This window comes from Hyla sarda, chromosome 13, assembly GCF_029499605.1.
Source record: "Hyla sarda isolate aHylSar1 chromosome 13, aHylSar1.hap1, whole genome shotgun sequence".
NCBI lineage: Eukaryota > Metazoa > Chordata > Amphibia > Anura > Hylidae > Hyla > Hyla sarda.
Genome location: NC_079201.1, coordinates 22307823 through 22333389, shown reverse-complemented (window position 1 = coordinate 22333389; position 25567 = coordinate 22307823). Strand labels below are relative to the sequence as shown.

The 25567-nt window shown below is 45.0% G+C and overlaps 1 protein-coding gene and 1 long non-coding RNA gene across 13 annotated transcripts in view; one reads left to right on the top strand and one right to left on the bottom strand.

The window, feature by feature from the left end:
• SDK2 (sidekick cell adhesion molecule 2) overlaps window positions 1-25567 on the bottom strand; it is a 727771-nt gene that overhangs the window by 14057 nt on the left and 688147 nt on the right. For 11 of the 12 annotated variants that reach the window (XM_056550647.1, XM_056550649.1, XM_056550648.1 and 8 more), the window contains 12 exons: window positions 24386-24484; window positions 22808-23002; window positions 20668-20869; window positions 20126-20229; window positions 19741-19811; window positions 18594-18729; window positions 15797-15853; window positions 12245-12346; window positions 11823-11938; window positions 6671-6857; window positions 1721-1858; window positions 1463-1624 (listed from right to left, as the gene is read on the bottom strand). In XM_056550647.1, coding sequence (XP_056406622.1) covers window positions 1463-1624; window positions 1721-1858; window positions 6671-6857; window positions 11823-11938; window positions 12245-12346; window positions 15797-15853; window positions 18594-18729; window positions 19741-19811; window positions 20126-20229; window positions 20668-20869; window positions 22808-23002; window positions 24386-24484 — 1569 coding nt within the window. The remainder of the gene's footprint in view (window positions 1-1462; window positions 1625-1720; window positions 1859-6670; window positions 6858-11822; window positions 11939-12244; window positions 12347-15796; window positions 15854-18593; window positions 18730-19740; window positions 19812-20125; window positions 20230-20667; window positions 20870-22807; window positions 23003-24385; window positions 24485-25567) is intronic. The other variant, XM_056550655.1, reaches the window with a different exon arrangement.
• LOC130297780 (uncharacterized) lies at window positions 6331-9913 on the top strand. The gene is made up of 3 exons (XR_008849685.1): window positions 6331-6485; window positions 6570-6749; window positions 9416-9913. It is a non-coding gene; the product is annotated as an uncharacterized LOC130297780 (long non-coding RNA).

Here is a 25567-nt window from a genome sequence, read left to right as displayed (position 1 = left end):
ATAAGTACTGGAAGGATTAAGATTTTTTAATAGAAGTAATTTACAAATCTGTTTAACTTTCTGGCACCAGTTGATTTAAAAAAAAAATTAAGTTTTCCACCGGAGTACCCCTTTAAGACCAGTAATAGAGCAATAGGTCTGAGCATTAGACATTACTGTTCTATACATTATTCATATACTGTACCTCTGCTATAGGAATTATACTGTCTGTAAGGATTTACTATCTGGCAGCAGCTCCAGGTAAGATTTGTGTCACATATAACACAGGGATTAGATCTCAAGACGTCTCCCCGGCTCTGAGTTTTATTAGTACTTACAGCGGTGACATGCATTCACAGCATAAAGTGTAGTGCATGACATGCAGCCGACAAGTAACTCCGCAGTGGCAGCGATCAATCGTGTTTATTTCTTTATTGTATCAGACTGTTAGGCTCTGTTCACATCTCTGTCTGAGCCGCTGCTGCAGATTCCTTAACACCGATAGAGAAAATAACACTGCACGCAGCACAATTCTTCCCATCAAAATGACAGACAGCATGGCAGATGGACCGCATTGTAAATCAGTGGGGTCCATAAGGCAGAGCTGACGTCCGTTATGCAAAGAATCCAGGACTCGGCCATTTTCCTTTTATAAATATAGTTGACATACAGGTGAGAACAAAGCCTTAGATACATATCTAGAACAGTTTCCTATAACCCTAAAAAATATAACCAAAATGAAAAGAAGGACAGCGGCCGGCACTCACCAATCAGGAGACTTTATTTTCTTATTCGGTGCATAGATCAGGTAGCAGCTCGCTGCTACCTGATCTATGCACCGCATAAGAAAATAAAGTCTCCTGATTGGTGAGTGCCGGCCGCTGTCCTCCTTTTCATTTTTCTTATATATGTACCTATTTGGCTATGTGCACCACCGCTACCAGGACAGGTGCCCGAAGTGGATTGACTACTGGGACTGCTTTGTAAACTTAGAGTAGTGCTAGTGCCGGTGCTCTTGCATCTTTTTGGAACTAAAAAAATATAACAACTGGATACAACTAAGGGAGAACAATGGAGAGTAGATGTGCTCTTCTCGTCATATACTATCTTATCCATAGGGCATGAGACTCCACTATTCGTATATACTATGGCGCTGTAGGATAGGCCAAAGGTCAACCCTGCCAAGCGTTTATAAGTTTGTGATGGGAGTAAGGAGGCCTCCATGGATATTAGATGGATTTTTGTGGCTGTTACCATAGTGACAGGATCTTTGGACCAGCTGATGACTACTAAGGTGGTAGACTGTCCTACCAAAATTAGTGGGTTCAGCTGCAACATGTCTCGTGTATATGGGACTGTCATATATGTGGAGTCACCCAAAGCTGATCCGGTATGGGGACAGAGTTTGGCAACCTTACTTCAGTGTATCAGGTATCACTACCCTCTAAGCAAGGAATTGGCTTGTTTGTAATGAAATGTATACCATCTCCTGGTCCTGTCGTCACGTTGGCTTCAATATCCGGTCCATATGTAAAAGTCTTGGCTCGTATTCGGAAACGGTATGTCACCCCCTCAGCGAGGTCCTTTAGCTTCATCCACAGAGGGCTGTTCCCCTTTACATCCACTGTCACGATCTTACTGATTCCTGAGAAGGAGATTTTAAGGATCAGTAGAGCTTGCGTTCCGTTATCGCGGTCCTAGTAGCTGCTGTTCAGTTCAGATAAAACAGAATGAAGCTTACCATCCACAGGCGTGCAGGGCTCATATACCAGTCTGTATCCTTCCAGAATTCCATTGGGGTAAATCGGTGCATCCCACGATACATTTACAGATGTGGTGGTGAGTTCACTAAATCTAATGACTGCTGGGGCGCTGGGGGCTGTAATGAAAGCAGATGTGCGTTTAGTTAAAATGTCCGGCATGCACCAGAGAAGCATATGGGGCATAGCGTGATCTATGCCACAGTACCAGCTATTACCCAACCCTGGGTTGGCAAGAGGAGGCAGCTGTGTGGTGACATCAAGGGGCAAAGCAAACACATATCAAAACCTGTCCAGAGGAAAAGTTGCCCATAGCAACCAATCAGATCGCTGCTTTCATTTTTGATAAGACCTCTGAAAAATGAAAGAAGCGATCTGATTGGTTGCTATGAAAGAAGCGATCTGATTGGTTGCTATGCAGCTCAGTAACTTTTGCTCTGGACCGGTTTTGATAAATCTCCCCCATTGTCCTTCTGGCATGGCCCCGCTGCACGTTCCTTGCTGCTTTTAGCACTTTCTATTTACTGACCCCTGACATTATATGGACCGTGACAGACTAGTACACCCGCCATGGTCCTATTACACCTGTCCATAAATTTCTCAAAATTCCTCTGCTCCATCTCAGCAGGTCATCATCACCTGTGGGTAAACTATGTAACAACTCAAAAATGTCGCCAGACCGGAATATCTGCAAAGATTTGTGTGATAAAACAACTCTGTGCATGACAAGTCCGGGGTCACAGGGGACATTTCCACACGTACACTGTATAATCCTAAAAGCTGTGATCTCACGTGGAGGTGGTGTGACCGCATCCTTGCCGCAGACCGCCGTTTTCTATTCGCAGTGCCCGTGTTGTGGCTGTTACCATAGTGACAGGATCTTTGGACCAGCCGATGACAACTAAGGTGGCGGGCTGTGCTTGTTGTACGCTCCTGTCAGGATGAAAACCACTAACTGCGATAAATGAGGGGGTGTCAGAGCCAATAACACTCAGGGACGACTTATCTGGGGACTAGTGGGGAGGGGCACAAACCGCACACAGGCTAATGTCACTTGGCATTGTCATAACCAGGCAGTGAGCGGAGGATTTTGCTTAGGGGCCGTCTAACTGCTCAGGGAGAAGCGTACGACCCGCAGAGACTGCTCCCTGGTTATGTAATACCCACAGCCCTCTCCATCCAGCGGTGGATAATGTGACAAACAGGCAATAAATTATTGATATAAAACTCACGTTGTTGGTTTGTGATGAAGCCGGGCAGAAAAATTGTATTAAATGGAGTGCTGGATCATTAGGTTTCCGGGACTACTGGATTTCATTAATAGACCAGGATTATTGTAATCCATCATGATCAGGTCCGGAGAGGTGCCCGATTATCAGAACATTTAGGGCCTGTTCACATTACGTTACGTCCAGGGCTTCATTCACCCAAAATGTCCAGCAGGAAGGTCTATGTTGGTATAAGTATACAGTATGCTGGTTTGTGTGTGTGTGTGTGTGTGTGTGTGTGTGTGTATATATACACATATATATATATACACACACACAGTGACCCCCCCCCCCCCCCGACCTACAATGGCCCCGACATACGATCATTTCAGCATACGATCACTCTCAGAGGCCATCGCATGTTGAATGCAGCATCAACATACGATGCTTTTGTATGTCGGGGCCATCGCATAAACGGCTATCAGGCGGCGCAGGCTGCTTCAGCTGCCACTGGATAGCCGTTTACGGTGCCCCGTGTGGTCCGCTGACGATCACTTACCTGTCCTCGGGGCTCCGGCGCGTCCTCTTTGGGATCCCCTGCATCGTCAGCGCTCTCCATCGTCGTCATCACGTCGCTGCACACGCCGTCCCGTCATCCAATAGGAGCGGTGTGCGTAGCAACGTGATGGCGGCAACGGAGAGCGAGGATGCCGGGGAAGCAGAGGCCTTGCTGGAGAGTCGGGGACACCTTGGGGACGCGGCGACAGCGATGTAAGGCGACATCCAGGGCAGCGGTGACGGTCCGGAGCGGCGTGGACACGTGAGTATAACCTCCAATACCAGTGGTCTTCAACCTGGGAACCTCCAGATATTGCAAAACTACAACTCCCAGCATGCCCGGACAGCCAACGGCTGTCCGGGCATGCTGGGTGTTGTAGTTTTGCAACATCTGGAGGTCCATAGGTTGTAGACCACTGTCCTATACTTTACATTGCACGGATCCCTCAACATACGATGGTTTCAACAAACGATGGTCCATTTGGAACGGATTACCATTGTATGTTGAGGGACCACTGTATATAAATAATATATATTAGTGTGTGAGTGTATAAATATTTAGAAGTTTTCAGACCCTTTCACATTTTTCACATTTTATGTTATGGTCTTGTGCTAAATAAAAAAAAAATTCCCCCATTATTCTGAATGAAAGAGAAGGATTTTGGTAATTTTAGCAAATTTAAAAATAAGGAAAAACTAAAAATTCTCATGCACATAAGTATTCAGACCCTTCGCTATTTGCCTGGGGCCTCCTATTTCTCTTGATCATCTCGGAGATGTTTCTCCATCTGGTAAATTCAGGTGATTGGATAGGATAAGAAAAGACACAGCTCTGTCTATATAAGGCCTCACAGATGACAATGTATATCAGAGCAAAAACCCAGCCATGAGGAGGGGAAGAACTGCCTGTAGCGCTCAGAGACAGGATTGTGTAGAGGAGCAGATCTGGAGAAGGGGACATAATATTCTGCTGCACTAAGTTTCCAAGAGCTCAGTGGTCTCCATAATTTGTAAACAGAAGACATTTGGAACAACCAGGACTCTTCTTGGAGCTGCCGCTCCACCAAACTAAGTAAATAGGGGAGAGGGGCCCTGGTAAGAGAAGTTACCAAGAACCCAATGGTCACGATGGCTGAGCTTTAAAGCTTCTGTGTGCAGATGCGAGAAATCTTTCAGAAGGTCCAGAACCATCAGTGCAGTCTCCACAATCTGGGCTTTATGGCAGAGTGACCAGAAAGAAGCCACATAAAAGAGACATAAAAGACTGGAGACTGAAAAAAAAAACACCTGAAGGACTCTCATCCTGTAAGAAACAAGATTCTCTGGTCTGATGAAACCAAAATTGATGTTTTTGACCTCAATTTTAAGCGTCATGTCTGGAGGAAACCGGACACTGCTCTGCACCAGCCCAATACCAGACACTGCTCTGCACCAGCCCAATACCAGACACTGCTCTGCACCAGCCCAATACCGGACACTGCTCTGCACCAGCCCAATACCGGACACTGCTCTGCACCAGCCCAATACCGGACACTGCTCTGCACCAGCCCAATACCAGACACTGCTCTGCACCAGCCCAATACCGGACACTGCTCTGCACCAGCCCAATACCGGACACTGCTCTGCACCAGCCCAATACCGGACACTGCTCTGCACCAGCCCAATACCGGACACTGCTCTGCACCAGCCCAATACCGGACACTGCTCTGCACCAGCCCAATACCGGACACTGCTCTGCACCAGCCCAATACCAGACACTGCTCTGCACCAGCCCAATACCGGACACTGCTCTGCACCAGCCCAATACCAGACACTGCTCTGCACCAGCCCAATACCAGACACTGCTCTGCACCAGCCCAATACCGGACACTGCTCTGCACCAGCCCAATACCGGACACTGCTCTGCACCAGCCCAATACCAGACACTGCTCTGCACCAGCCCAATACCGGACACTGCTCTGCACCAGCCCAATACCGGACACTGCTCTGCACCAGCCCAATACCAGACACTGCTCTGCACCAGCCCAATACCAGACACTGCTCTGCAGCAGCCCAATACCAGACACTGCTCTGCACCAGCCCAATACCGGACACTGCTCTGCACCAGCCCAATACCGGACACTCCTCTGCACCAGCCCAATACCGGACACTGCTCTGCACCAGCCCAATACCGGACACTGCTCTGTACCAGCCCAATACCGGACACTGCTCTGCACCAGCCCAATATCAGACACTGCTCTGCACCAGCCCAATACCGGACACTGCTCTGCACCAGCCCAATACCGGACACTGCTCTGCACCAGCCCAATACCGGACACTGCTCTGCACCAGCCCAATACCGGACACTGCTCTGCACCAGCCCAATACCGGGCACTGCTCTGCACCAGCCCAATCCCGGACACTGCTCTGCACCAGCCCAATACCGGGCACTGCTCTGCACCAGCCCAATACCGGACACTGCTCTGCACCAGCCCAATACCGGACACTGCTCTGCACCAGCCCAATACCGGACACTGCTCTGCACCAGCCCAATACCGGACACTGCTCTGCACCAGCCCAATACCGGACACTGCTCTGCACCAGCCCAATACCGGGCACTGCTCTGCACCAGCCCAATACCGGACACTGCTCTGCACCAGCCCAATACCGGACACTGCTCTGCACCAGCCCAATACCGGACACTGCTCTGCACCAGCCCAATACCGGACACTGCTCTGCACCAGCCCAATACCATTCCTACAGTGAAGCATGGTGGTGGTAGTATAATGCTGCGGGACAGGGAGAGGTTGAGGGAAAAGATGGAGCTTCCTGAGTGGACAGTGGGATTTCACAGAAGTGGGATTGACTTGGAGTTACATTGTGGTGTTTAAGTGTTCCCTCTATTTTTTTGAGCAGTGTATAAAGATGGTGACTCTTATTTAATAGGAACTAATGATATTACAGAGGCTGGAAGCTAAAGGGGTCTCCAGCTTATGAATAGGTTAGTGAAAAAGTGACCTCTAGTGGACAAAATATCAAGGAAAATTGCAAAATGGTATGTAACACCAATTTCCTTCCCTTGCAGATATTGCACTGTGTATGGCTGCATTGCTAGATTATATTGACTCCTTAGTAATATGTAGTGTAGCTCGTCCTTCTGGTGTGATGACGGCTTTTGTTCCTCACCTGCTTGCTGTGTCTGGCCGCGGATGGGATGACTCCGGGGACCGTCTCCGGCAGTGTTAAAGGCGGCCACACTGATGAGGTAGGTGGTGTAGCCGGTCAGATTCTTGATCTTCACCCCACTCTCCGGCAGGAACAGGGTCCTTACTTTCTCTGACTCATTGACTCGTGTGGATTCCCAGTAGTAAATCTGTGGGGAAGGGAGAAGGTTAAAGGGGTACTCCACTGGAAAACATTTTGCTTTAAATCAACTGGTGTTAGAAAGTTAAACAGATTTGTAAATTACTTCTATTTAAAAATCTTAATCCTCCCAGTACTTGTGAGCTGCTGTTATGCCCCACAGGAAGTTCTTTTTTTATTTTTTTTTATTTATTTCCTTTCCTTGTCTGACCACAGTGCTCTCTGCTGACACCTCTGCCCATTTTAGGAACTGTCAAGAGTAGGAGCAAATCCCCATAGCAAACCTCTCTGGACAGAGGTGTCAGCAGAGAGCACTGTGGTCAGATAGAAAGGAAATTCAAAAAGAAAATAACTTCCTGTGGAGAATATAGCAGCTGATAAGTACTGAAAGGATTAAAATTAATAGAAGTAATTTACAAATCTGTTTAACTTTCTGGCACCAGTTCATTGAACAGCAGAGGTCAGCATAGAGCACTGTGGTTGTGACATCAGAGGAAATGCATTTCTTTTTTGGATTTCTCTTTAGTATAGAGCCCCTAAAAAGTACTGGAAGGATTAAGATTTTTTAATAGAAGTGATTTACAAATCTGTTTAACTTTCTGGCACCAGTTGATTTAAAAAAAAAAAAAAAAAAAAAAAAAAAAGGTTTCCACGGGAGTACCCCTTTAAAAAGTGTATAACCATTCTATCTAGTTGTATTGATATCTTTAAGTGATAATCGCTATGTTATATGCCAGTGTTTTCCAACCAGGGTTCCTCCAGCTGTTGCAAAACTACAACTCCCAGCATGCCCGGACAGCCTTTGGCTGTCCGGGCATGCTGAGAGTTGTAGTTTTGCAACAGCTGGAGGCACCTTGGTTGGAATACACTGTCCTATGCCAACTATAGTGCTCTGACATGTACTGTGGCAGTACAGATTGTATATTGCGAGCAGTCACTGCCCGGTTCATGCTGGGAGCTGTAGTTCCACACATTACAGTCCATTCTTCACATAAAGTTCCAGACTGCAGCACGTATGGATCTCCCAACAGCTGTGGTCTAGCTCCCCCTACTGCTCAACGCTTGTCTTACGGCATACGTTCCCTGTCCTTTGGGTGCACTTCATTAAGCTGAATTACATGCGGAGTGTAAACAAGCCAATACTTTTCCTTTAGCAATGGGATCCCCGCTGTTTCAGGAGCTAAATATTTGCTTTTTCAAGTATTATTCGGCATGGGGACAAGAGCTTTTAGATTAGCATTTCTGTTCATTATTTTTGCACAATTCTGAAGGAAATGATGACACTGCAAACATACCAGAGAGTTGTAGTATATTTCTTCGGCTGTCTGGGCATGCTGGGAGTTGTAGTTTTGCAACAGCTGGAGGCACCCCAGTGTGGAAACACTGGTCTAGTGGCTGCTCTGCCATGAGCTCAATGTAGGGGGCTTCTAAGGAGCCCCTCACCCATCAACAACTATCACTTTGGGCGGCTCATCACTATGTAATACTCCACAATGAAAATCAATGCCGGAGGCTGTCTGGGCATGCTGGAAGTTGTAGTTTTGCAACAGCTGGAGGCACCCTGGTTGGGAAACACTGGTCTAGTGGCTGCTCTGCCATGAGCTCAATGTAGGGGGCTGCTAAGAAGCCCCTCACCCATCAACAACTATCACTTTGGGCGGCTCATCACTATGTAATACTTCACAATGAGAATCCATGCTGAAGGCTGTCTGGGCATGCTGGGAGTTGTAGTTTTGCAACAGCTGGAGTCACACTGTTTGGACAGCCCTGGTATTATACACTTACTATCTATCTACACACTATATCGGGGGATGCCTGCACTCGGGACAAGACTGACTTTTCTGGTAATAGGCAGCGACATCCCTAACAATACACAATCTGCATTACTTTAAAAATATTTAAAGGGGTACTCCCGTGGAAAACTTTTTTTTTTATTTTTTTATTATCAACTGGTGCCAGAAAGTTAAACAGATTTGTAAATTACTTCTATTAAACAATCTTAATCCTTCCAGTACTTTTTAGGGGCTGTATACTAAAGAGAAATCCCAAAAAGAAATGCATTTCCTCTGATGTCATGACCACAGTGCTCTCTGCTGACCTCTGCTGTCCATTTCATGAACTGTCCAGTGCAGGAGAAAATCCCCATAGCAAACATATGCTGCTCTGGACAGTTGCTAAAATGGACAGCAGAGGTCAGCAGAGAGCACTGAGGTCATGACATCAGAGGAAATGCATTTCTTTTTTGGATTTCTCTTTAGTATACAGCCCCTAAAAAGTACTGGAAGGATTAAGATTTTTTAATAGAAGTAATTTACAAATCTGTTTAACTTTCTGGCACCAGTTGATATAAAAATAAACGTTTTCCACAGGAGTACCCCTTTAAGCAAACATTTGGCAGATGAATGTGCAGGTAGAGCAGACTTTTACCATTGCCAGGATTTCCAGAATGCCTGTACTGCGCTCCAGTAAATGCCGATATTAAGCCATCTGTATACACTGTTATTGGACTAGTAATATTCTGTAATGTCGACCATTATCCATTTAAACCTCTTTATCTCTAATTTAAAGTGAGGAGAAACAATAAAAGTGAACAGCGACCGTCTTGACCGAACACAAAATCCTCCGGAGAACAATTCAGCACTTTCCGAATAGGAAATCAATAGATAAGGAGACGGCACGATCATCACTTTATAGGTATCCATTACCTGTACAGAACCAGTAAGTGAGAAAGGGGCTGAGGACAAAGAGCTAGAAACCCAAGGATGGGAGGGTGTGACGGTGCTGACTGTCAGATAGCGGACAGTACTTGCCAATGTGGCACACTGGGTATATGCCCAGGGCTGCCATAGATAGTGGGCCGCAGATAAATAGACACCCCTAAAATCTTGTGGGTGCAAGTCATGGCCTAGCCTGCGCCTCTCTTCTCTCTCAAATAGTACTGAGGTGGCTCTTGTGATTTCCTCTGTTTCTCTACCTGTAGTATATGTACCCCACTATATGGCACCTGCTTCTGTGGCTGACCCTTGCACTGTGGCCGGCTGCCCCCTTTATTAGGGCATGGATGCAGACTGGATCAGATAAAATCATTGCTGGAGGATTGTTCTATTATGACTGATTAGGTTAGTGTTTTCCAACCAGTGTGCCTCCAGCTGATGCAAAACTACAACTCCCAGCATGCCCAGACAGCCTTCGGCTGTCCGGGCATGCTGGGAGTTGTAGTTTTGCAACAGCTGGAGGCACACTGGTTGGAAGACACTGGTCTAAGGCATATGTAAATTTTGTCAAAGTGTGCACTGTCCACCACCAATAATACCGCCCCCTTGTGGCCCTGTAAATGAAGTAATCAGCAAACCCCTAATGGCAGCAAAAAAAAAGAATGATATGTGTTGGGTGGCCCAGTACGGGATGGTGTGTCCCCATACTTCTCCTGCCCTGTCAGGTAGAGTCTCTCCATGTCCCCAGGGCCCCCTTTATGTGTTATCCCCTATGTACATAAGTTGTATAATATAATGTACTGTTTCTTTAATAGCTGTTACCATGTGATTAGAGATGAGCGAACTTACAGTAAATTCGATTCGTCATGAACTTCTCAGCTCGGCAGTTGATGACTTTTCCTGCATAAATTAGTTCAGCTTTCAGGTGCTCCGGTGGGCTGGAAAAGGTAGATACAGTCCGAAGAGAGTCTCCTAGGACTGTATCCACCTTTTCCAGCCCACGGGAGCACCGGAAAGCTGAACTAATTTATGCAGGAAAAGTCATCAACTGCCGAGCCGAGAAGTTCATGACGAATCAAATTTACTGTAAATTCGCTCATCTCTTCATGTGATTGTTACCCAGGATGCACTAGTGACCAGGTGACCCCCCCCCCCAAGTGACCTATGGGCTCCTTGCACAGCCCCCCTATAAAACCAGGGGAGGGGCTGCAATCTCTCTCTTAGCTCATTGCTATGAGGTCCAGTGCAGTCATCTCAGAGTTTGTCCAGAACATTGGAGGCCTCAAGCCTAAAATCTGCAACGTCTTCTTCATGTCAATTGTCAAGTCAAGTCTTCTTTATAGTCACCGTGGCCTGCACTAAAGTGTCTCTACATACTGCAAGTCCCAGCGAGGTCCCCCTGTGTCACTGGTCACCTCCTTGGGATATTGGCTGTACTTCATAGACTGTATCATTTGTCTACCCTCAGTAAAGCTACCGCTGTCTGTAACTAGGTGTTGGTGTCTTCATTGCCTCCGTGCCTAGCCAAGGACCAGTGGTATTACCTTTGGGTGGTTAAGGCTAAACCACGCCCTGGCGTCACGACAAGAAGGGGTTAATAACATCTGTCCCTAGGGTTAAAACAGCTACCCTGCATTGCACCCCGCTGACCCCACATATATTTTGTGTATATATATATATATATATATCTATATTGCCCAGCATTTCACCCTTGGACCCAAGCAGCACAATGTCTTGGGCCGTCCCTGATATTGCCAGCCCAATTATATAGCATTGGACGAAGGACAACCCGAAACGTGGCGTCTCTCTAGCGGTCCCTCTCTTATTTGCACCTCTATTTTGTTTATTGGTATGTATACTGTCTCTAGGCACTTTATAGTTGTTGAGGTATATCCTCTATGGGATTGTGCAATACAATGAGCAGTAGTGCAACTTATGAAATGTGTCTAGTACTGTAGTTTACATTGTGGACCTCCTGGAGTGACGCCCTCTTTCCACCACAAGTTGGCTTTTCCCTTTTATGATGTTTTTTCTTGTTTTTATAATGTAATGAATTATTAATAAAGTCATAATATTTTATCAATCTAGCACTCCATTCCATTCTTTTGTACATATTCTCAGTATAAGGAGTGTATAGCAGGGCCATATGTAATAATTGTATATAGGAATCATAGATCCCTAATTATAATATATACTATACTGTGCCATAACTTTGGTTACAATTACATAGCCAGCACACACTGGTGGACCACACATCATACCTTGTATCCCTGGATGTCGCCATTTTGAGACTCCAGAGGAGGTGGATCCCAAGTTACATCGAGCTGCACAGCCGTGGCAGTCTGTATGGCTACGTTCTGTGGTGGAGCTGTGGGCACTGGGGAAGAAAAATATTTTGGAAATTAAGAAGCGGTGCCGGAGCACTGACAGTCCTCAGGGCATTTTGGGGCAAGTAATGGAGAGGTCAGAAGACCCCAGGACTAAGTTCTGTGACTAACTGCACAAATGACTTGCTGCCCAAGAATTAGGTCTGTCCATGACCACTGCTTCATGGCCGTGATGTCCCAAGAACCAAAGTGGCCCACATCTGTCATCAGTAAGGCGCCTGCCATTTTAAAGGAAACTTATGCCACTTTACTGGACCCCTGCGCCTCTGTAATGTCATGTGATGAGCGAGACTTACCCGCCTCTCCAACAAATACTTCTTGGGGGACACTGGCTGGTCCTTCCCCGGCGGCATTGTACACGCTCACTCTGATCTCGTAGCGTTTGTGCTTGTTTAGATCTGGAGCAGGAGACAAGACGGAGATGAGCACCATTATATTCTGTAAGTGTACAATGGGTTAATTTAAGGGCATGGCTCTGTGCAGGCGGCATTTCATATATACTGTACTCCAGGAAAAGCTCCTGGCATATACATCAGTACAGGAGTGTCGCTAAGTATCGGGGGCACAGGATTATTGCCCTCAACATTCCCATACAGTACAGTGGTCCCTCAAGTTACAATATTAATTGGTTCCAGGACGACCATTGTATGTTGAAACCATTGTATGTTGAGACCAGAACTCTATGGAAACCTGGTAATTGGTTCTGGAGCCACCAAAATGTCATCCAAAAATAGGAAAAAGTGAGGATTAAAGAAAAATAAGTAGAAAACTAATATAGATAAAGCAAATCCTTACATATAAAAGTAATAAAGATCTGCTGGGAGCTGTAAATCACTGTCTATTTCAGTGTTTCCCAACCAGGGTGCCTCCAGCTGTTGCAAACAGCTGGAGGCACCCTGGTTGGGAAACACTGGTCTATGTGGAGGACAGGAGCTTCTTCAGGGTCCTGTACAGTACACGCAATGTCCTAAAAAAAGTAACATGGAGTCGCCCTCACCTGATGCCCAAAGGAGCAGGTAACCCTGGTACAGGTAAAGAGTACAGAACATGTAATACCTCCCTGTACTGTAGGGGGCGCTACCAGACACCAGTCAGTGCATACACTTCAGTAATACATGTAAAGAGTAGTACAGAACATGTAATACCTCCCTGTACTGAGGGGGCGCTACCAGACACCAGTCAGTGCATACACTTCAGTAATACAGGTAAAGTGTACAGAACATGTAATACCTCCCTGTACTGTAGGGGGCGCTACCAGACACCAGTCAGTGCATGCACTTCAGTAATACAGGTAAAGAGTACAGAACATGTAATACCTCCCTGTACTGTAGGGGGCGCTACCAGACACCAGTCAGTGCATACACTTCAGTAATACAGGTAAAGTGTACAGAACATGTAATACCTCCCTGTACTGTAGGGGGCGCTACCAGACACCAGTCAGTGCATGCACTTCAGTAATACAGGTAAAGAGTACAGAACATGTAATACCTCCCTGTACTGTAGGGGGCGCTACCAGACACCAGTCAGTGCATACACTTTAGGAATACACAGGTTTTACCAGTGAAATGTCCATTCTGATTGGTCAGAAAAGACCATTGTATGTTGAAATTATTGTATGTTGAAGCCATTGTAAGCTGAGGGATCACTGTACTGTACTTTACTCTCCCTCTTGACCTAAAAACGAACGTGCAATTAAAAAATAAATGAATGGTGCCTGGTGTAAGGGAGTCCTCCGATCCCTGTACTGTGCTCAGTGCTCCTGATAAGCAGGCAGTATGGGTATCACTCTGCCTGTGTCCGAAGGAGCCAGCCCTGGCTAGTAGAGGCCGGAAAGGTAACAAGTGATGACAGCGCCAGAAATTGGACAGGTGGGTATATTTTACTAGGGCACTGGCATTTGCAGGGGACAATGTGGCTTAATAAAAAAAAAAATAGGGGGCACAGTACATAAAATTAAGGGGGGGGGGGCACAGTGTATGTATGTAACATACATACATTTTTCATGTGGCCGTATGAGGTGATTTCAGAGGGAGCAGCATGGGGAGCTGTTTGCAGGGGAACAGTGTGGCATTAATGTGTTAAGGAGAACAGTAAGTGGAGCCCCCAAATGTCATGTGAATCACATTCCCATCAGTGCAGGACTGGGGACTATTGTTCCCATTGCAGGTAGAGGCCATGATAAGCATTACTTTTTGATTTTGATGGAAAATAAAGAGAACCCATTGCATGTTAAAAATGAAATCTAAGACCTAATGTGAACAGTGTCTAATGTTCTTACTGGTTTCTTACTTCTTATTGAAGAACATTTCACACAAAGTGCCCGAGCGCCCAATGTTTTAGGACTCTAGCAACGACCCTGCATCAGTCAAATCCATAGAGCTCCATTCATCCAGTGGTACATCTTTGGCCTATGTCTGGCTGGAAAACCCTTTTACAATTGTATGGAAAACCACAGTAGACTGCTCTTCCCTATATATTGAGTCATTGGGCAACATATGGCTCTGTATACCTACATGTCGGAGCTTTCTGTCTGCAGTATACACGGAGATATTTTCCCAACATGTACCTTTGACTAAAAGCTCAGACATAGTCTAGACCAGGTATAGACAACCTTCAGCACTGCAGATGTTTTGAACTACATCTCCCATGATGCTCTTACAGCCAAAATGCTGACAAAGCATCATGGGAAATGTAGTCCTAAACATGTAGTGCCAGAGGTTGCCTATACCTGGTCTACACAAAACTTAAAAGGGTACTCCGCTGGAAAACATTTTTATTTAAATCAACTGGTGCCAGGAAGTTATACAAATTTGTAAATTACTTCTATTTAAAAATCTTAATCCTTCCAGTACTTATCAGCTCCTGTATGTTACAGAGGAAGTTGTGTAGTTCTTTCCAGTCTGAGCGCAGTGCTCTCTGCTGACACCTCTGTCCATGTCAGGAACTGTCCAGAGTAGGAGCTAATCTCCATAGCAAACCTCTCCTGTTCTGGACAGTTCCTAACATGGACAGAGGTGTCAGCAGAGAAGAACTATACAACTTCCTGTGGAGCATACAGCAGCTAAGTACTGGAAGGATTAAGATTTTTAAATAGAAGTAATTTACAAATCTGTTTAACTTTCTGGCACCAGTTGATTTATTCTTTTTTTCAGTGGAGTACCCATTTAAATCCTAGTGTCATCGTCTTCTGTCAAACTTGGATGAGATTATCAAAACTGCCTGTGCCAAAAATCTGGTGCCACTTTTTGGCCTAAAAGCAAGCCAACTAACAGAAGGTACTCCAGATTTATAAAATAGTCTTAAAGAAGAAGTCCCATCCTGATCAGTACAGAAAAACTTATCCCCTATCTGTAGACTGGGGATAAGTTTTAGACCGTGGGGGGTCCAAGCGCTGTTCTGAGCCCCGGCTCTCCCAGAGGGTGCCGCGTCACGACCCCCGCCCGAAGCGTGGGCCACCACGCCCCCTCCTGTTTTTCTGTACTGATCGGGCATGGGAATGTCTAGTCTAAGTTTACATTAATTTGTTAGTTTTTGATTCTCTCCCCAATGCGTAACCACATGACCGAAGAGAAAAGATTGAAGAATTTATCTTATCATTGTTGGTTCTGTGTTCTCATGATTGATCAAAACCTGTCCAGAGGAAAAGTTGCCCAGTTGCCCATACCAACCAATCAGATCGCTGCTTTCATTCTTAACAAGGCCTCTGCAAAATGAAAAGTGATCTGATTGGTTGCTATGGGCAACTGGGCAGCTTTTCCTTTGCACAGATTTTGATAAATCTCCCCCCCCATATGCATAAAGGATGGCGATTTACCCAATGCCCGGCACTTAGTCAGGATGACACTTACTGTCCAACTCGTACTGGGTGAGAGACGGTTCACTTAGGTTCCGGACCATGTAGGCAGCTATACAGACAGAGAAGACAGAGGAATGGGGGAGTAAAGAGCAGGGGCAGGAGAGCGGTTAGTATACAATAGACACAACATGCTGACATATAGACATGACAGACAACGACATAACATACAGTGTGGAGCCTTTACTGGGACTGTCGTGTGCTTGACAGTCCCATAGATTACAGCTGGCATGCAATGAGCCCTTTTGATTTGGAGCTATAAGCAGTACATTCACATTTCTCCAAGTCTTCTGTTCGTACTTGACCCCCTTTCCTTATCTCCTTTGATAAAATGCAGGTAGGGTTAAAGGGGTTATCCAGGAAAAAACTTTGTTTATATATCAACTGGCTCCAGAAAGTTAAACAGATTTGTAAATTACTTTTATTAAAAAATCTTAATCCTTCCAATAATTATCAGCTGCTGAAGTTGAGTCGTTCTTTTCTGTCTGACAACAATGCTCTCTGCTGACATCTCTGTCTGTCTCGGGAACTGCACAGAGTAGAAGAGGTTTGCTATGGGGATTTGCTTCTACTCTGGACAGTTCCCGAGACAGGTGTCATCAGAGAGCACTTAGACAGAAAAGAACAACTCAACTTCAGCAGCTCATAAGTACTGAAAGATTAAGATTTTTTAATAGAAGTAATTTACAAATCTGTTTAACTTTCTGGAGCCAGTTGAGATTATATATAAAAAGTTTTTTTCCTGGATAACCCCTTTTAAAGCAAAACTGGTGCCACCCAATACAGTGACCAGCACAAACTCATTCAGCTGCCCTTGAACGCTTAGGATGTGATGGGTTATTTTGGTCTTTGGCGTTGTCCGCACATATCTGATCTCCATTATTCAGAAACATCCTTGGTTATATTTACTGTGCAGATCTCCGATAAAAAGACATTCCTCAAAAAGGGATCCAGAGGCCTCATCCACTATATGACCTGTACCTGCTATCTCACAGAATTAATTCAGCAGACGCTGATGTGCGGGGACAAGGTCCTACAGTATCGGGGGACTCGGCCAGGACGGGCATTTATCCTACAGGACGTTATCACCTGACAGCAGGACAAGATGGAATATACTATTTAGATTACTGAAAATGTACGTCTAGAGGTCGCATAAGTAAATCACAAATATGTATGGTCCTCATGTATAACACAATGCTGGGCAGCAGTCATAGCCATACAGCAGACTTTAGTTTAGGCCTCTATCACATCAGCGGTGAAGCTCCGTTCGCTGAATCAGTCAAAAAAGCGGTACTTGTGCTGAGCAAAAAATGCTGCAGATTAGGTTTTTCCGCTCAAACGCTGCAAAACAGACACCACCGGTAAACCAGACGAACCCCATTCAAGTCAAAGGGATCCGTCGTTGTCTGTTGTGCAATGGACGGTCCAGCTCCGTTTTGTGATGTGAATTTAGCCTTAAAGGGGTACTCTGCTGCTAGACATGTTATCCCCTATTCACAGGATATGTCTGATCACCGCCGCAGCACCCCAGTCATCTGGTGCACGGAGCGCTCAGACTGGTGACCACAGCCGCCACGCTCTATGGGAGGAGGCGTGATGGTTATGTACTAGCCGTCACACCCCCTCCCATAGACACGAATGGAGGGGGCGTGGTGTGTCATCATGTTCATGAACGCTCCAGCGCCGGCCCAGAGATCGCAGGGGGTCCCCCAGCGATCACACATGTTATCCCCGTGGTGGAGTGCCCCTTTAAAGCAAACCTGTCACACTGAAAATGCTGTCTAAGGCCTCCTTTACATATATGCGTCGTCAGTTTTTCCCCCCCCCCCCCTCCGGTGCTGCAGGAGGGAAAATGAAGAACTGATCCCATCATGCTGCATTCCCCCGTCCGCTGATCACAAACAATGGATGCCGGATGATGCGTAACTGATGCCAACTGATGCACTTCTGGCATCAGGCAGGAAAGGTCAGCTCTCAGGATTCCCAGCACGGCTATGTTACTCCAGCATAAGCAAAGAACGAAAAGGAAGTAGCCAGTGGTAACGATGAAATTCTGTTTATTCGGATCCCATAAAACCGCATGCAAGCGGGATTCAGCCAGCAAACAACAACCATAAATCAGCGTGGACGCGTTTCGGGTATGCACCCTTTGTCTTAGCACACTAAGAGTGGATACAGCTGGCGGTGTTTCCCCAACTAGGGTGCCTCCCGCTGTTTCAAAACTACAACTCCCGGCATGCCCGGACAGCCTCTGGCTGTCCGGGCATGCTGGGAGTTGTAGTTTTGCCATAGCAGGAGGCACCCTGGTTGGGAAACACTGCAGTATGGACACACATGCCTTGCAAAATACTTTTTAGGACACAAGCTCACACTCATTCATAGATGTTTTCAAAAAGCATTTATCCTACAAATAGAAAATCCGAAAATTGGATATTGTAGGTAGAACAATTCCTTTGTATTTTATCTTAGGATAGATATGTGTTTTTATCCCAGCCGTGCTTACATTCACTTACTGTGGATTTACCAACCACATCTGCTAGGAGTCTGTCTCAAGCTTATACTACTGTAAAATTCCCAGTAAATAGAAATGCTTGAGTCGTCCTCTGACAGATTCTTTTTTACCTGTTCTTTTTGGGGAAAGCTGGTGATAACCAATATGGCTAACGTTACAAGCTGCCGCAGCAGATGTTTCCCGTCTTTTTAAATGACAATTCTAGTAAGTTAAGGAAAGATATAGCTGCAGACGACGTGTGGGAAAAGTGCTCCTCGGAGGCACATAATATGTTACTTACATGTTAAATCTGCCCATTTGGCATTAGGGTCGTTGATGTTTCGCAACGTGAAGCTCCTCATCCCATCGTATACAAGTTCACGGTAGCGGATTCGGTAGCCCAGGAGGATGCCATTGATTTTGTCTTCTGCTGGAGCCTAAAGACAAAAAGCATTTAACCTAGAGAGTCATCCCCAGGGGGATCTCTGCACCGGAGAGACGTGATTTAGTAGTGATCATAAGGATAGGGCGTTCTGCACAATCCCATAGAAGAGCATTATAGTCAATATCTCTGCTGTCTGATCTGGAGGATAACGGGGAATAACAGAACCTAGAAGAACGGCCTTGTTCACACCTTTTCCTCCATGTTGCAGAAAGCCTGCACCATATATTGTTAAGGTGTGACGAATGCCCAAGAGTGACTTCCCCATAGATTTGTATGACGTATCCAGTAAACAGATGCCATAATAGTCTATGGAAGACTGATGCCACCGGTCTGTCATTGATAGCATCCACTGGCCAGCTTTCGGAACATTTAGTTCCGAACGCTGTGTATGCAATGTGGGGGTCGACCACGCCCCCTCCCATAGACTTGCATTGAGGGGGCATGGCCTGACAGCACGAAAAGCTGATCACCTATATGGTTTAAATGGATGCCTGCGTCTGATCCCATACAATGACATGCATCACCCAAAAACAATTATGGCATCCATTTAATTGACACCTTTTTATTTTATTTCCCAGGATCCCATCTATGAGAATAGTGTAGTCTCCTAAACTAGTCCACACCTTTTTTTGAGCTTTCCCTACACGTTACCCACATGGAAAACATGATGGGGGAGATTTATCAAAACCTGTCCAGAGGAAAAGTTGCCCAGTTGCCCATAGCAACCAATCAGATCGCTTCTTTCATTTTTAACAAGGCCTCTGAAAAATGAAAAAAGCAATCTGATTGGTTGCTATGGGCAACTCAGCAACTTTTCCTCTGGACAGGTTTTGATAAATCTCCCCCCATAGTCATTACATCCCTAAGAAAGGATGGCTCTTTAAATGCTGTGTAGATCATATATATATATATATATATATATATATATATATATATATATATATATATATATATAAAAAAAAACAAACACACAATACACCAATAAATGCAAACACCCCCATACCTGCCAGTGAATTAATACGGAGGTGGTTGTCTGAGGGGTGACAGACAGAATCGCGGGCGCATCATCGGGTGCTAGAAAATAAAGTAACATATACAAATATAAGTGATATTGTTATCATACAGGTCCATTATTTGTTACCTAGTTATCAGAGAGAAGGCAGCATATCAAGGTCCTTTCACCACTTTAAAGGTGTAACAACCCCCCCAAATTTTGGGGGTTTAGTAGGGCACCTGATGGGTTATATGGCAGCCAACAGCACTGCTCTGAGAGTCTGTCCCATGCCAATCATGGGGCTTTGGAGGGCATCTTGTGTATATAAGGGAGTCATATTAACATTATGTAAGTACGGTACAACCAACCAGCATTGTGGGTTACTGTGACTTACCAGCTTGCAGTGTAGTTAGGGACTCAGATTCTGCGCTGTATTCACTGTCTCCAATGTCATTGGTTGCTTTGACTCGAAATTTGTATGATGTGAATGGTTTTAATCTGAAAAAATGTCAGTGAAATTATAGTGAGAATCCAATACAAATGCAGTTTGGTGGCAGAGATTGTATAAGATATGTTAACCCTAAGAAAATGTCCCAAAGCTAAAAGGTGTATGTAGAGAAGTGTTTCCCAACCAGGGTGCCTCCAGCTGTTGCAAAACTACAACTCCCAGCATCCCTAGGCAGCCTTTTGCTGTCCGGCCATGCTGGCAGTTGTAGTTTTCCAACAGCTGGAGGCACCCTGGTTGGGAAACACTTCTCTACATACACCTTTTAGCTTTGGGACTGGTACTGACACCCCTATTCTAGGACAAGACTGGCTAGAGGTATGGCCCCCACCCAATTCTAATGTCATTACTACTGACTAACACTGGCTTCATCTACAAGATGGCTACTACCATGGAGCATGTTGGCAACAATTTAAGAATTAACTCTTTACCGGTTAACAACAGCAGAGGTGGCATTGTGACTGATGGAGGAGGAGTGCACCACCCAACGTCCTTTAGGTAGATCTCTGGTTTGGATGGTGTAGTAACGTACAGGAGAAAGGCCATCACTCCCTGGTTCCCATGAGAGCAGTACACTTCGGGACTTAACCTCTTCCTGCAGAAATACAGGCTTACTGGGGGGCTGAGGGCGGTCTGCAAAAGAAAACATCTACCGATTATTTACTTTCTATAGGAATTTCCATATAGTGTGTTAAAGGGGTATTTTATTCAGAAGCATTGTACAGTGCAATATTAATTGGTTCCGGGACGACCATTGTATGTTGAAACCATTGTATGTTGAGACCAGAACTCTATGGAAACCCGGTAATTGGTTCTAAAGCCCCAAAATGTCATCCAAATATAGGAAAATTAAAGTAGATAACTACGGTAATAAAGATAAAGCAAGTTCTTACATATAATAGTAAGAAAGATCTGCTGGGAGCTGTAATCACTGTCTGTCAGTGTTTCCCAAGCAGAGAGCCTCCAGCTGTAGCAAAACTACAGCTGTTGTAGTTTTGCAACAGCTGGGGGCACTCTGCTTGGGAAACACTAGTCTATGTAGAGGACAGGAGCTTCTTCGGGGTCCTGTATAGTATACCGTGTCCTAAAAAAGTAACATGGAGCCGCCCTCACCTGGTGTCCAAAGGAGCAGCTAACCCTGGTACAGGTAAAGAGTACAGAACATGTAATACCTCCCTGTACTGTAGGGGGCGCTACCAGACACCAGTCAGTGCATACACTTCAGTAATACAGGTAAAGAGTACAGAACATGTAATACTTCCCTGTACTGTAGGGGGCGCTACCAGACACCAGTCAGTGCATACACTTCAGTAATACAGGGGTTTTACCAGTGAAATGTCCATTCTGATTGGTCAGTTCTTCCAGCCATTGACACAGATCTGGACTGTCTGTAACATTGTATGTTGAGTCTGGTTTCAAGTTACAATGGTCCAGAAAAGACCATTGTATGTTGAAACTATTGTATGTTGAGGCCATTGTAAGTTGAGGGATCACTGTATTACCTATCCACTTTGTACTGCCCATCCCCTACATGGGTGACATTTGATCATTGAAGGTCCAAACCTGACACCCTACTGATCACCAGAATGGTTTATGGCTGGTTCTTTCAGTGCCGCAGACTTTGAACTGAGTGCTGTTCCCATTATAGGGATCACTGGGGGTCTCTGTGGTCGGACTCCAATCAATGCAGTCGATGTGATGACAAAGAATGTGTGCCCAGGTGGAGGCGGGGAGCACAGCCGGGATAGACCGTTTCATAACAACGCTTCTTCAAGGTACACAGGCTTGAAGAAGCGCTGTTATAGCGTGAAACAGTCTGTCCCGGCTGTGCTCCCCGCCTCCACCTGGGCACACATCTTTGTCATCACAACGCTTGAATAAAGCAGATTTGGATAGTGAGTGCTGTCCTGTCTTCTGTTACCTGGATCCATTACCTGGATCTCGCTGCCGCAGTTTTCCGTTAGCTATTCCTGCTTACCCTAGTCTTGTTAGTGCCGGACCATCCTATTTTCTGTTAATTCTATTTATAGGCATGTATGGCAAATTATAATTATTGGGCACTATTAAGTGCTTTAAAGGAGCAAAAAAATATATTTTTTAAATCAACTGGTGCCAGAACGTTAAACAGATTTGTAAATTACTTCTATTAAAAAATCTAAATCCTTCCAGTACTTATCAGCTGCTGTATGTTCCACAAGAAGTTATTTTTCTTTTCTTTTTTTTTTTCCCAATTTCCTTTCAGTCTGACCACAGTGCTCTCTGCTGACACCTCTGTCCATGTCAGGAACTGTCCAGAATAAGAGCAAATCTCTATAGCAAACCTCTCCTGCTCCGGACAGTTGCTGACATGGACAGAGGTGTCAAGAGAGAACACTGTGGTCAGACAGAAAGGAAATTCAAAAAGAAAAGAACTTCCTGTGGAGCATACAGCAGCCGATAAGTACTGGAAGGATTAGGATTTTTAAATAGAAGTAATTTACAAATCTGTTTAACTTTCTGGCACCAGTTGATTTAAATTTTTTTTTTCCAGTGGAGTACCCCTTTAACTCATAGATATCAAAAACGACTTACCTCTCTTTTCTGTGGTGACCACCAGCGCTTCAGCAGCTTCCCCCCATCCCTTACGTGTCTGGGCTGTGATTCGAAACAAGTAGACCGACTCTGGTCTGAGTCCCGTGGCCGTATACTGCCGCACACTGGGATTCAGCACTTCCACTGTGGCGGTGTTTGCGTTGGTCGTGTTGAGTCTGTGAGTGATCTGATACGCTGTAAAGTGAAAGACGTGATGTTATCCTGCCGGGACCATGGTGTGCTTGTAATAATGCTTGGTAACGTTCGAGCCCGTTATGATCTGACTGCACCCCCTGCCACCAACTACTTCTAGAGTCCGCAGGTGGTCACACAGCCATTCGTACAGACTGTAAGAGGAGACTTCATGTTCTTCTGCAGATGGCTGTGTCAAGCTGTGGACCATAAGGGTCTATTCACACGTACAGTATTCTGCGCAGGATTTCAAGCTGTGTTCGGTCATTCAGTTTACATTGAAATCTGCAGCAGAAAATCTGCGCAGAATACTGTACATGTGAATAGGCCATAATAGAACAAACGCTATCGAATTCGATTGTTACTAATATTTTTCTATTCTGTAGCCTTTTTGGCTGTTTTTTTAGCAGTGATGTATAGTTATGTCATATGGTGCCCATAGAAATGACTACGTTTTCAGTTTTGTATGCAGGTTTAAAGGGGTACTCCGGTGAAAACCTTTTTTCTTTTAAATCAACTGGTGGCAGAAAGTTAAACATATTTGTAAATTACTTCTATTAAAAAATCTTAATCCTTCCAGTACTTATTAGCTGCTGAATGCTACAGAGGAAATTCCTTTCTTTTTGGAACACTGATGACATCACGAGCACAGTGCTCTCTGCTGACATCTCTGTCCATTTTAGCAACCATGCATAGCAGATGTATGCTAAGGGCAGCATGGTGGCTCAGTGGTTAGCACTGCTGCCTTGCAGTGCTGGGGACTTGGGTTCAAATCCCACTAAGGACAACAATAAATAAAGCGTTATTATTATAATAACGTCAGCAGAGAGAACTGTGGTCGTGATGTCATCAGAGAGCATTCCAAAAAGAAAAGAATTTCCTCTGTAGTATTCAGCAGCTAATAAGTACAGGAAGGATTAAGATTTTTTAATAGAAGTAATTTACAAATATGTTTAACTTTCTGCCACCAGTTGATTTAAAAGAAAAAAGGTTTTCACCGGAGTACCCCTTTAAGATGTGAATCTGAGAAATGACATTATATGGCAGGTCCCAAAACATTATCCCCTAAAAGTATTGCTGCTAAACTGGTCATATGGAGGGCACCATGCAGCTGCATAACCTATGGCAGTGATTCCCAACCAGGGTGCCTCCGGCTGTTGCAAAACTACAACTCCCAGCATGCCCGGACAGCCAACGGCTGTCCGGGCATGCTGGGAGTTGTAGTTTTGCAACAGCTGGAGGCACCCTGGTTGGGAAACCCTGAACTATGGTGTTGTAGTATAGGTTCCTTGCATGAAGCCTACATTTAGAAATTCCACTACCATCTTGATAAACCTTTTTTTCAGGTCCCTAACTAATATAAGTGTGAAAAATGTAAGTTCTTACCTAAAATGATACCATTGGGAGCAGCTGGGGTCTGCCAAATGAGGCGAACAGAGGTTGTTCTCACCTCAGGAAACAGTATTCCCACCGGGGGACCTGGAACTGAAAACAGATAGAAACTTGAAGCTGTGAATCATGTGGATGTGCTCACCTCATACAGGGTTCACTACACTTCACAAGATACAAGCTGCCTGGAGAGCTGCCAGAAACTCTATATTACTGTATTGTGTGAATACAGTACAAAGCAGGGTCCAATACAAGACAGCATGTACAGCCAATGCATTTAGAAGAAGGAATGGCCCCTTATCACTACCCCCATACCATAGAGGTCATTTTTATTTGCAAAAACCAACCCCCTGAGAAGACCACACTCTACACTGGCATAAACAGGGATTCTTTACTGTAAGAGCAGTGAGACTATGGAACTCTCTGCCAATAAAAGAGTTTAAACACTGATTTATAGATACTATATGATACTAGATTTATAGAGAGAGAACATTGATCTGTGGACTTATTCTAACGCCATATTTTGTTTAGAGAAGGATCTTGTCCCCATGGTATAGGACAATTAGTAACAGCCTCAATGGGTGCGTTCACACTGAGTAATTCCTCTTGAATTCTCAGCTCCAAATTAATGCACATCTCCTCGGCCCATTGACTTTAATGTTTTTTCTGCTGTCCTGTTCACACTGCGGAAATTCTGCTAGCAGCAATCCGACGCTTAATTCCTTTCCGCTTGAAGAAAGAACATGTTGATTTTTCAAGCGGAATCCGCGAGCAGAATCCAATAGAAGTCAATGGTAAAAAAAAAATTCTGCCCGACAACGTTTTCAGGCGGAATTCAGAAAAGTAAATTTAATAGCCGCCTCCTTCATTCCTCTTCATTTCCGCATGGAAATTCCGCTGGAATTCCGGTTGATGGATAAAATGACAGAAGGCTACAATTTCCTGACCAATATTATTCCTCGTGAATTCCTCCGTGTGAACGCACCCTAAGGGGTTTTGATGGCCTTTTTTTTTTTTTCTATGTTACTATATGTAGTTTTCATTGTACTTCCAATGCCTATAACATCAGATGAATGGGTGTAGAAAATCCATGAGGTCTCGGCGCAATCAGTTAGGTAAAATCACAATGCATGATGCCATTGTAACATTGAGAAAGAGGCTGGTTAGGCCTCGAAACGC